Source organism: Chenopodium quinoa, unplaced genomic scaffold (assembly GCF_001683475.1).
Source record: "Chenopodium quinoa cultivar QQ74 unplaced genomic scaffold, ASM168347v1, whole genome shotgun sequence".
In the NCBI taxonomy this organism is placed as follows: Eukaryota; Viridiplantae; Streptophyta; class Magnoliopsida; order Caryophyllales; family Amaranthaceae; genus Chenopodium; species Chenopodium quinoa.
Genome location: NW_018744301.1, coordinates 6,238,879 through 6,251,909, shown reverse-complemented (window position 1 = coordinate 6,251,909; position 13,031 = coordinate 6,238,879). Strand labels below are relative to the sequence as shown.

At 40.9% G+C, this 13,031-nt stretch overlaps 1 protein-coding gene across 1 annotated transcript; it reads right to left on the bottom strand.

Annotated features, from left to right (window-relative positions):
• Positions 1 to 7,025: 7,025 nt before the first annotated feature.
• LOC110695546 (protein SYM1-like) lies at positions 7,026 to 12,480 on the bottom strand. Its single transcript, XM_021872764.1, has 4 exons — positions 12,078 to 12,480; positions 8,968 to 9,196; positions 8,209 to 8,333; positions 7,026 to 7,987 (listed from the first exon to the last, which is right to left on the bottom strand). Exons 1-4 carry the CDS (start codon positions 12,441 to 12,443, stop codon positions 7,904 to 7,906), a joined length of 804 nt encoding a protein of 267 aa, XP_021728456.1. The 5' UTR covers positions 12,444 to 12,480; the 3' UTR covers positions 7,026 to 7,903.
• Between the last annotated feature and the right edge of the window lie 551 nt (positions 12,481 to 13,031).

Sequence of the window (13,031 nt, the reverse complement as noted above, 5' to 3'; positions counted from 1 at the left end):
TGGTTTCCCTGTTTGAGACCTTCGAGGCTATGGTTGCCTCCAGCGGGGGTCACCACGTAGTACGCGCTTTGGTGGAGTTCTTTTGGGACACCACCAACACATTTCATTTTCCATGGGGTGAGATGATGGTCACTCCTACAGACTTCAGTCTCATCACAGGACTAGATTTCTCTTCTGTGCCGCTGCCATTCGACGGCGGTATCGACGTCTTTTCTCCAGAGGTCGAGGAACTACTGGGGCCGATTGCTGTTCGGGCCGGAGCTGAGGTCGAGACGACTCAGTTTAGTGCTAGAGGGATTCGCCGCTCGACACTGGCAGCGGCTCTTGATGACGATGCGACCACCCGAGAGCAGCGGGTGCGCATCTTTGTGCTGATGTTATTGTCAGGGACATTCTCCCCTAATAGGAGTAGTAGGGCATTGCTTTACTATCTCCCTGTTGTTCGCGATCTCTGGCGGATCGGGACTTATGACTGGGCCAGCTTGGCCTATACTGACTTCGTTCGCGCATTGAGGGACTCGTGTCGCCACCGGTCTCTTAGGACGAATGTCGCTTTGTCCGCTTTCTGGAAAGTTGTAGAGGTAAACATTATTCCCTATAAAATTTAGCCCTATATGTTTAGTTAGCATTTACTCATGCTTTAGCCTTTTGTAGATCTGGTTCTATGAATACTTTCCTTCCATTGCGCCGGCGAGACCATCGCCGAGGGGGTATCCAGTGAGCGCCTCTTTGGGCGGCCACCATGTGGACCTGTCTACTGCACGCGTCCGGAGTCGGATCATCTCGGTGCGATTTTTGGCGCTTATCTTGCTCTTCTGCGACGTTTTATACATGTTTTTACCCGATTGGTATTTTTATAGGGACCTGAGGTAGTATACCGGCCATGGGGTGGTTGGACAGTCCCTGGATTAGCTGCACAGTACTCTGTTGAGCGCCGTTACTTTTTGGGGACCTACGGAGCAGTTGCGTATTTAGGAGAGAGAGTTGCTAGACATCACTCTTCCGATGTCTTTGTCGTTCCTGCTCCTCCACCACGCCACATGTTCGACGAGAGAGAGTTGTCGAGCATGGCTGAGGAGCCTGGTTCTCTTTGGCGGTCCCATGTGATCCTTGGGCGGAGTTATGCTGAGGAGCTACTTCCTTTGTTAGCTCCAGCCCCTGTGCCGGCCGATGATGTGAGGGCAAGATTCTTGGCTTTTTGTTTTTCGCTGAGTAGCCCCCAAGTAACACCTTACTGATTTCTTTTCTGTTTTATCAGGATGGTCCCACTGAGTTTGTGCCACCCCGTATGTCCATCCACTACCAGGGGATGTACGGGCTGATCGAGGAGATGATTTCTCCGGCTCCTGAGGGCGAGCGCTTCGTGGAGCGGTCGATTCCTCGTCATCAGACCAGAGTAAGTCTAGCTCTAATTCAGAATCTTGTATTCAGTTATCATGCATTTTTACTGACATAACTTTCCTTGACAGTTCTCACACGAGGTGGTTTCGGCTATGGCACGATGCATAGATGCCTTCCGGAGCCAACTCGTCCGGATGAGGAACGCAGCTACCTGTCGTCGAGACGACGCTATCCGAGAGGTAACTTTTCTTTACTTATTGTTTCTGCACTATGCTTCAGTTTTCACCTTGTTTCTGATTTATTTCTTTTTGCAGGGTCAGTCGATTGCTTCTCACACCCGTACGAGGCCTGAGGGGCGAAGAGAGCCGGCGAGGTCTAGCTCGAGACGTCGTCGCACTTCGTCAGGAGGTAGAGGTGGTCGTTCCGAGGCTGCTCGAGCCGACGTTGCTGAGGGCTCAGGGTCTTCTTCTGAGGAGGTTCCGGCTGCACCGTTAGGAAAGGCTACCTCGACTTTTAGAGGTGGTGGGATGTACGAGGTTGGCTCATCATCGCAGCAGCCTCCGCGGTCTCAGCCTCAGGTTGGCCTTAGCTGGAGTAGTCCTGCTTTGAGTTTCCCTCCTCCTACGGAGACTAGAACTGGTGCTGAGGCCGGAGCTGGAGAGGTGACTCCTCGGACGGCGCAGTTTTATGGCATGATGGACCTACGTCCTTCGGCGCCGTAGTTTATTTCTGTATATGCATTTATTTTGACTTTTTATAGAACTTTGCCTTTGACTTGTTACTTAGACACTTTGTTCTGTAAATCTATTATTATGTATTAATATTATGTTAGTGTATGTTAGTGTGTGCAAATGTGATAACAATTTTGCGCAAAAATTCCGTCATTTTTATTATTGATGGAGGGTATTATCCGACTCTCTCCCCCAAAAGGAAAAAAAAGGAAAAATAAAAACGGAGAGAAAGGCTGATTTTTGAATTTTAATATAAAATCCAAAAAAAAAAAAAAAGAATAAAAAATTAACTAAACATAATTGCTATATTTAATTAATTAAGAAAAAGATAGAAAGTTATTTAGAAGAAATTAAAACGGGGCCATAAAGTCACTAACCGACTCCAATTTAATATCAAAACGCAAACTGAGCACGTGCGGCTGTCCTGCTGACTTGGCGCCAGCTGGCGCCAGCTTGTGGTGCGTGGCGCCACACGCTAAACCTGTTTAATCTATGTTGGTTGAATTTAATGCACAAACAAACTATTATTGGCGATCACTTGAATTATAATCACAATTAACCTAACAAGATTATTAATTATCTTATTAAGCGTGATTGCAAATACCAATTCCCTTTAACCTGCAATAAAAGGTGATCAAGCAATAACAATATATAATAATATGCATATCAAGCAACATAATGAATAATCATCATCAATCATAATCATAAATGTTAGAAAGAACATAGGAAGCATCATATTCTTAATCATGCTTAATATTAAAATCACCTTATACATGATACTAGGAATCATAATAATAATATAAACACGATGTCTACATCATAAAATCAATTAATCAATAAAGTACTTACTTGGATGCCTCGTACCTCTTTCTAATTACAAAATACACACGTTAGTAACTTCAAGGAAAATAATAAACAAAGCAATTAAATTAAATAATAGAGATTTGGGACCAAACCCTCAGAAATTAAAACCTTTCATGTCTAGGGCAAAGGCAACTTCGAATATGGCTAGGTGTATCAAGATCTTGTGAATGCGGAATTTTGTGTTAAAGAATAAAGTTTTTTAAAAAGAATGAACGAAAGATTAATGATTCATAAACTAATTTGTTGACGATTGAAGATTGTAGATGAGGAATGAAAACGGAATTTATTAAAACTTAAGAACAAAAGAAGTGGTGAATGATAGATGACAATCCGTCCCTCAAAACGGAGTTTTTGATACGATATTTATAGAGAAAATCAGCCAAAAAAGATAATTTATCAAAACAGAGTCTGAAGATCGCAAAAACAACTTGGCGCCAGCCCTGGCTCATTGGCTCCAGGACCAGTGGCTAGCGCCAGGCGCCAATGGCTGGCGTCTGGCGCCAATCCTGGTTCCAGGCCCCAAGGCGTGGGGTTGGACGCCAAACCGGCTTTTAACACGTTTTCGAAAATCTGATAATTTTACCGTACTGGAAGATAAAATAATATAATTTCAGTCGAAAATGCTATTTGATCTAATTAAAACTCTAAAGAGTCCTAATTGAATTAAGAATGATAAGACCTTCTAGAATGTTCTAGAAGACCAAAACCATTTCTAATTACATTAGGAATGATAAATCATATTAGGCCCTCCCCTAGATCATTGGGCTGTACTTAAAACTCAAACCGGACCCAGTTTAGTAAATTGGCCATAAATTCCTCAATACTCATCGGAATTGGGCTTATAATATATCGTTGGAAAGGTCTTTGCAAGCCCCATCCAACTACACCACTATTAGACCCATATCATGGACCAACCAAACTGGATTGGCTGTTTTCTTAAAATAAAGTTTTCAAAAACAGAGAGAAGAGAAAAGAAAAGAAAAGAAAACTTTCCGCAACACTAGACCTTTCCACACTTTCGTTTCATTCGATTATGATTCGACGTGAAAGGCACTCATCATTGGGTTTGGATTTGGGGAGACACAAATGGGTGTCTACAGGAAGCAAACAGGAAGGCGAGCTTCCTGAAACTATCGATGGACCCGGCCGGCAAGTTGCCAAACTATTGTTGGGCAATGCCCTTCAATGTAGCCGGGAAGCACCGACACCAAAAGGCATCATCCAACCCCTGCAGATACATGAGGTTGGTGTAAGCCATGAGGTGGTCTTCCGGATTGGTGGTACCATCATAGGTACCAACCAATACATTCTTAACCTTGGCTGGCTGGGCCGCCTCAGTTATCTCCCGGGTGAACGCAAAAGGCTGTTCACCCAGGCGCAGCAGACGAAGCTGCCAATCCAATGGCTGGACATTTGGATATGTCGCCTGACCTCCAAAGAGGGTCGGCAGCATGAAGTGAGGGGGATATTGTCCGTAAGCCTGAGTAGGCACATACGGTACCGCTCCAATCATGTGAGGGCCAGAATGGACGGTATTACCGCCTTTTTTCTGGCTTTCATGCAAGGAGGGTGCGCTCCCTGTAGAAATGTTGTTGAAGCTGTCTGGAAAATTCGACGTTGAAGCCGACTTAGACAGCGATTGGTTTCTCTTCCGGTTTATGATCTCCCGGGCATCAAGAGTTGATTATTTGCTTCCCACCGGCAGCTGAGTCCGGCGGGTGTTGTTGTTCCTTTTAGGAAGGAGAATTTTTGACCAATCAATGGTCCCGGCTGCCTTCTCCTTTGGATGAGGAGTGGGCTGCCGGTTTCTGACTTACTTCCCCTTCTCTGGAGGAGTCTTCTTCGCCGACTGACCTATACTTGGGGCAGCCCGGCTTTGGGTGATCAGCTCTTTAATTTCACCCTTGAAACTTGTCATGAATCTCATGAGTTCGTCTCGGGTGACAGGGGCTGATGCAGCGGCCGTTTGGGTTTCCCATCCGGCTGCCCAGGGGGTCTACTTGCAGGCACCCGCTCCAGAGTTTCTCTAGATGCGCTTGATTCTAAGAGAGCCGTCTTCGGCTGTAAAGGTTTCGACTTGAGGATCTTCATCCTCATGGTCTGTAAAGACTTGTGGGTCTTCGCCCAGACGGTTAGGGGGTGGTACAGACTCTGGAACCATCTTCGAGGTACTCTCCCCACAGACGGCGCCAAATGTTTTGGGTGTTTTTGTCCCTCGGGAGAGTTACAACACGAAGACTGATCTGAAGTGAGTTGTACCTGTAAAACAAACGGAGACACCGGTTGGGTGGTGCTCCGCCTCCGACGCACAAGTTAGAAACTTGAAGGGAGAAAAAAGGTGCGGAAATTTAGGTGGGGTTCTGCTCGGATTCCAAGCTCAGGATGTCTCTATCAAAGAGTAAATGTGTAATAAATGGAAAAACGTGCCCTCAAAAAGAGGGACATCTCCCTATTTATAGGGTCTTTGGGATTTGTGCCCCTGATTAGGTCACTGAACCCTAATCATTGGTGGGTTGCGCCGCTTTGCGGCTTTCTCGGGTTTTGGGCCTAAAGGCCACCTTTTTCCCTTAATTTTTGGAGTGACACGTGTCAAGCAGGGATTGGTCCACTTTGGGCCATCCTGAGGCTGACACGTGTCATCCTCTGATTGGACCACGTGACGGGGTAAAATTACCCTAAACAAATCCCACCCTTTTACTCAAACTCCCATCCCCCACAAACTCACTGCCTTCATCACGAGCTCTTTTCCTCAACGCACTATCTTCCTATATACTTCCATATGAGTATCAAATTGGTCCCTATCCCTTTTTAACTTCCTAAACTTCTTATTTCTACCCTTAGTATTACTCTAACCCCCACCAAACTCAAAAGAAAAAGACACATCCCCACTAGCAAGATCATCAGGCCCCACCACTCCAACATGAGCAACATTTGACTCCAAAACTTCATTTAAATCCACTACAGCTTCATTCCCCTGCCCCACACTCTTGTTTTCAGTTTTGTCTCCTTTCTCGTTATTATTATCAACATATTTAAGGATCAAGGCACCCCCAATTTCGCCATTTTCCCCTTCCAACAGACGCCCTTTCTTCAAAGTATCATCTCCATGCTCATTAGAGAGAGAGACCTCTGCATCTTCACGCAGCACAAACAATGTCTTCCTTGACTCTAACACCGCATCAAGCTCCTCCTTCTCCTTCATTTTACCCTTCCTAGGAGAGGCCTTGAGCCATCTACCCCATCCCAATTTCTTTTTCTTACTTTCTTCCGATACCATACAACAGTCCCGCTCCAAGTGTCCGATCACACCACACGCAAAACAGAAGAACGGGGGTCATTCATATGCAAATTTAACATAAATTTCCTTTCCAAACTTATCACGGATTCTCTGGATCCTCCGCAACGGTTTGGAAATATTGGTCATGACTTTAACCCTTCTAAATCGATCCAAATCGAAAGTATCTTCCTCCACTTCAAGCACTTCACCCCAATTTGCCACAAACTCCTTCACATCCTCATCTGAGCGGCAGTTAAGAGGTAAATGTTCGATTCGAACCCAAAACGGGCAGTGATAGAGGGGCACCTTTTCTGGTTGCTCGTCCCCCTCAACTTCACGCAGCACTAACAACAAATTATCAAAACACCAGACGGCCATTCATAACCTTCTCCTTGTCCATCCAATGAAAAAATTGAAAAGCGGAAAGGTTCGGATCCAAAACCCTTATCACCAATTTATCCTTTAGCGCCCACACTTTCGTCATAGTAGACTTAAAAGCCTCCACGTTATAAGGCCTCTCCGTGACGAGCCTTCCGATTAAAACGGCAGGAAAACCCTAAAACCTAGAGAGCACGGCTCTTTCTTGCGAGGGAGATATCGTCACGAATTTTTCAAACTAGTGACTTTTAATACCAACTAAACTTGTTGAAAAAAAAGAAGAAAACCTTGACAACAATAATTCTAATCATCAGCTATAAACCTATAAAAATCGTGATGAAAATTGAGCAAACTACTTGAAAAAAATTCACAAAATTCGAATCGATCAAATCATAATCAATGACCAAAACATATTAAATTTGACACAAAATCAATCAATCAAACAAACAAACAAAAATCAATTCACGTTATTCCGAAAAAATACACCTAAACTTGAATATAAACCCAATTCCAACAACAAAATTCAAAAGAAAATCGAGTAGCAGAGAAAGATCCAACCCAGAAATTATAGATTATAAACAAGGAAAAAAAAAATCAAAAGAAAGCCAAAGAGAAAATACCTGTCTACATCGAATTGCTGATTACAAACCAAGCAAAAATGAAAAGCAACCCAAATTTAGGACAAAGAAACATGTTGTGATCAGATCAATAACCCATTGATGACGTGAAAGGAACATACGATACATGGCTGTGATGGAATTTGGGAAAGCAGGAGAAGCCAGAAAGCTAATAGAAAATGTTGATGTGGCACAAAAGGGCAAGCACTAAATTGTCTTTTCATTTTCAACTGTAATCGAAACTTCTCGTTTTTTGACAAAGAGTGTCACCCTCCAACCGACTCGACACTATAACTAATACAATGAAAATCAGCCATAACTGACTTGGCACTCCAAACTTCTCATATATAGATGGTGTATAGATTGTTGGACTCATTCTCTAAAAATATTTATATGAATCGCAACACTTATCCATGTTGATGTTGCAACTTGCAAGTTTATACTCGTGTATTTTTCTCAAAGGAAGCAAAAAAATTAAATAAATAAATATATATCAACCATAAACAAAATTCCTTATTCATAATTGAAGTTCAAGCCTACACTACATATTATCCAAAAATATATTGCATCCATTCAGACACTGAATGCAACTCTGAAGTCTGAAATATTAAACCTGAAAACTCAAATATTGATCAAAATTCACTCCAGTACCAAGCCAAGTATCATAAATACCACTTTTATGACAAACTCTTTAATCAATCCTCGCCAACTTTCTTCAAGCTAGCCATGTACGTTAAATAAATCGTCCACATGTAGGCAAAAGAACTATTTACCAATGGCTGCAAGCAAACAGGGGGAATTGCAACCTATATTAGAGGTGTAGACAAATAAAAGCTTTTTACATAACATACACCATGCATAAATTCCATCTGACTCAGTAGCTACTGCACCTAAATTCAAACTAAACAGCCACATAGACTCGTTGCATTGTTCATTTCATATATCTAACAGATTTTTGTCCTAAATGATAGAAAAAAGGGTTGAAAGTTTTAGAAAGTACCTGCAGGTGGACAGGTATGAATTTGAATGTTAGAAAATCACACAATGGCCAATACATAAGACCCTTCATCAAAGTTGGGAGAAGGTCTCTCTTCAGTCTTGCAAAAATCTCTTCTCTAGTTTCACCTGCATAACACGCATAAGAAAAGCATTACAAGATCAATGAAAATTTGTTGGGTCATAATGGAGTGAGAAAAGAAGAAAATGAAAACTTTTATATTTTATCCAGGAGTGACTTTGGGAACATTAACAAACCATTAAATAAAAATGAGTTTAATTGAAAGTGTTTAGATGATGATGCATGGAGTGATGTAGTATGACCGAGCTGGACCCTCGATACCAAAGTCCATTAGTTTCCATTTTGTTAGTATAACACATAAGATACAAAAACTCAATTTTTTTTTTCCCAGACCTCCATAGGTTCATCAATATTGAAAATAACAATGTGCTACTCAAATGGAACTTAAATTATCCAAACAGCTCCCAGATATCATTCCAATCCCTCTACCATTCTTTTCTACTTAACCTAGCAATAGTTAAGATGATTATGTAAGCAATCAGCATACAGTGAAGTTCATTGCAAAATGAATATCTAGAACTATGACACAAGGACTGAAGTTAGAAGAAAGGAGCCTCTCCTGAGCACAAGGAAGGGCATAATGGTCTCTGTAGGAAAAGAAATTAAAAAAAAAAAAAAAAATCAAGCTACCAATTCTCATCAGCAATTACAGTAGTTTTCAGAGGATGTCAAGGACTCTACCTTGAAGAGCTGCATTATAGAAGAAGAAAATGCTGTTCATAATCGGTCCATAAATAGCTTGTCCCATAAATATCTTTTTCAAAGTAGTAGATACATCTCTTCCACGCAAGATCCTTGAGAGAAAATTGAACCAAAGATGTTGAGATGGTCCCATAATTATCAATCCATATCCAGCTATACGCAATGTCCGGAATAAGTCAAATGACCCCAATGGTGGCAATGTAATGATCTAGCAAAATTTAAAGCATGAATCAGTTGAACTACATGACAATTGCTAACAATTTGGAAAAGATAAATAGCAGAGCTATGCAACCCAAGCTAACGCTAAAAAGAAGTAAAGATAACACATTCAACTCAAGTTATAATGAACACAAAACTACTAAACTTTCATATCTTAGACCAAGCAAGGTGACAAGATGTTTTCCAAGTAGAAGCAAGAGGACAAGATGTTTTCAATGTAAGGTGTTAGAGTGTTATGGAAAAAGAGACTTGGAGCTATGCAGCTACCATTATGGTACAAAGAAAAAGAGACGGGATTTTTATACCACAATGATGAGGAATAGGTTTCTTGCTTAGTTTTGGTTCTTTTTAGTTTGTTTTGCGGTTTTTTAGTTCAATAAACAAATGTGTACATGCTTAAGTGATAGTTAAGAGGAATGCACGTTTATTCTCGAATTCCTTATTCATCTAATGCATTTTCCTTTGTTCTATCACCCATGCTTTGTTTGAATATTTATGTGTACGTTTGAAGGTTTTTCCATGCTGAATTGTTCAAAGAAAGTTCAAGGACGGAAGCTTGTAGATGCATGGAAGAATGGAAGGGTGAAAGGGTGAAAGGAGAAAAAAGCTAGTATGCCGTGCATAGGCCATGCAGGGATGTGGTCATGACCTTGTGCAAGTTTAAGGAGGTTTGCCACTGCATAGGGAACACAAGGGCAGCATGGGCACGGCCTCATAGGTGCCCACGGCCCCTACATCGACTATGCGCCAAGGCAACAAGCATCTAAGCTCCTAGCTTCCCTACACCAATCGCAAGCATATCGAACAGCAGCCTTTACAGCCGCAGCTCCAAGAAAGCTTTGCAGATCCTAGCACCCTCTTAATTACCACCTTTCCATGCTCAAAGACAGTCCCAGAGAAACAAAATTGCAGCAGCCCAAAATTTCAAGCCCTCACAATAGACAACAAAAGGCAGCAGCATTGCAGCAATTTGTAGCACCTTATGGCAGCCTAAGAATCACCAAATAAAATAAAAAAGACCTCACCTAATGCTCCCAAGCGCAGCCAACAACCTCCACAAAGTAGCAGCAACATCATATCGTAGAAGCAGCAGCCGCGGAGAGCAGTCAGTTGAACTGCACCTGAACACCAGGTGGCTGCGCCCACGCCCTCAGGTCTGCCCACAGCTAGCTGCTGCTTGCCCTGTTATTTTTTATTCCCTTCTTATAAATTTCCACATTCTGATTAGACAATAAATCTGCATTAGTCATCAGAATAGTCTTTCTTTACGCCCTCTCACCCCCTGGTTAGCCTAAGACCATAAGTTTATTTAACGATAGAAACAACTACAACAGTCTCTCTTAACATTGTAATGTCACTATATCTGATCAACAACAGGAATTCCTAAAAATCGTAATATGCAGGAGCTCCAAACCAGTGTAAACACATGGTCGTGTGATTCACCTCAATACTGTCAACACAATGACAAACAGTACAGGTTTAATTTTCTCAAAATCATTGGAGCAATGCAAGGTCAATAAATCACTTAACTTACTCATGAATGCAAAAGCCTTCAAATAAAATTTAAAGAGGAAATGTGCTTCCAATGAGGCAATGAAGCCTTCCAATATTTGATTCTTCGTAGAGAAAACTATATGATATGCACCAATTATCTTGTGGGCCAAAAGAAAACTTCATGCTTAAATAAAAATACTAGGCTTTGTTCCGGCAAATGATTGCCTCACTGCTTATGAGAATGTATAAAATTCTTGAAATGGTGCCTTGACAAATCAGAGGTCCCTAGATTCCCTTCATGAATCTTTTGAAGTGTTATAAAAGCCTAACATTCCTATTAAGAAACTACTGTAGCCTTTTCCTGCCCATTGTTACAAAATGGTGGAAAGACAGACACTGATCATATTGATGAAAATCATTTGAAAATTGTATACTCTATATCTTAGCTTAGCTGAAATGATGTTTTTGCAACTTCCAAGACGATAAACATCGAACCATCCTCAAATATTTGATGCACGAAGAAGGTGATAAATAATTGATGCACGAAGATGTGCTCCAAGCAGAATGCCAAGCTATTTTACAAGGTCTCATTCAAGCAAAATCAAGATGCAATCAAGTGGTGATCAAAATTGATTAATGGTAGCAATTCGAGCCCTTAAATACCCTATATCTTAGCATCAATTTGAATGCTGTCTGTAGCCTCATATGGTCACAATAAAGAACCACAAAAGAATCTTACATCCGGTGACAATCCACAGCAATTATAAGCATTATTCTTCTTCTACTTGAACACTTTAATCCCTTAATTGGGGTTGGCTACATGAATTAACATGATGACATCCCAGGAGGTTAACCATCCTAGAACTACTCTGAATCATTGTGGCTCATGTCAAGCGATTAGCATTGGATTAAAAAAAAAATGTAATTGTCATGTAGCTGTCCAAAATGATAAGAGTCATTTGTTAGGAAGAATTGCCTTTTATCCTTTTTGCCAAGAAATGTAATTTTGGTGTTCAGCTTTAACCCGAAATTGGTGGTTTAGAATAGAGAGGATAATTCTCTTTTTTTGACAAAGAGAGGATAATTCTCAGCTTCCTTGATATATTGATAATTTACTTGTAATTTGCTTTGAATTTTCAATTGCTCTCTCTTGGCATAGTGACATACTAGTAATTTTAAGAAGGCATATCTATATTCATGCTAGTTTTTACACTTTGATTTATGCTAGTGTTAACAAACACCCTTTACACTTTGATTTATGCTAGTTTTAACAAACACACACACAGCAACAATCATAAAAATAAAAATAAAAATAAAAAATAAAAAAACAATAATTGCAAAATGAAAATGTAATGAGACTGAAAACTAAGAATTACCTGAGAGGTAAAATCAGCAGCAGCAAAAATAAAGGAAGAAGAGATGGCCTTGGTGATATATGGACGAGTTTCAAGCATACGCAAATACCATTGTAGAAAACCACCATACTTGGACCCAGATGTGTATGAAGAAGAAGAAAATGTTCTATAAGAATGCAGAAAGTAAACGCCAGAAGTGGGTATTTTAGAATTACTGGAGAGTTTTCCGACGAAATGTGAGGCGAGGAAAGCATATGCACGGCGGTGTTTCTGGTGGTATAGGCGGTGGTGGGATCTTAACAATGAAATTTCGTGACCAAATTCTGAGAATTGCAGCATTTGCAGGGTGCATCCCCTTCGAATTGTTCTTCCAATAGAAATTACCATTTTTATGGATTTTCTGCAATTTTAAGATTTTTAAGATGTGATTAAGCTCATGGAGAGGAGAGAACCGCCAAATCTAAGCTAAGGCTGTGTTTGGTAGTATCGCTTGAGGTAGCGGTTAGCGTTTTAACCGGTCAAAACACTATCACAAAAAGAAAATATTTGAGTGTTTGACAAAACAGCGATTCTAGTAGCAATTAGCGATAGCGTTTAGGATAGCTTTTCTCAAACGTTAAAAATAGTAGTGTTTAGAAGTAGCGGGTAGCGTTTGACAATTTTTAAATACTTTTTAAACAATATTTATATGAATTTTGATATATTTTAGTATTGCAAATTGCAATCGCTACTTTTACCAAATACTTATGTCATCGGCCGTTACTTTGACAGCTAACCTCTACCCACTACTAATTGACCGCTACCCGCCACCTTAAAAGCTACCTGCTACTCGACCGCTAAAAGCTACCCGGTACCGCTACTTTTGCCAAACAGGACCTAAGTAGTAACTACAAGTGCATCCCCTTTCTAGTTGGAAAAATTGTAAATAATACCCAAGCTCCATATTTTTTTTAATAATCCCAATTTTGGATTATT

Coding starts and splice junctions, on each gene's coding strand:
- LOC110695546 (XM_021872764.1), bottom strand. CDS start 12,443: ATGGTAATTTCTATTGGAAGAACAATTCGAAGGGGATGCACCCTGCAA. Junction 9,197..12,077: donor CTGCTGATTTTACCTCTCAG/GTAATTCTTAGT, acceptor AAATTTTGCTAG/ATCATTACATTGCCACCATT. Junction 8,334..8,967: donor CTATAATGCAGCTCTTCAAG/GTAGAGTCCTTG, acceptor CGTGTTATGCAG/GTGAAACTAGAGAAGAGATT.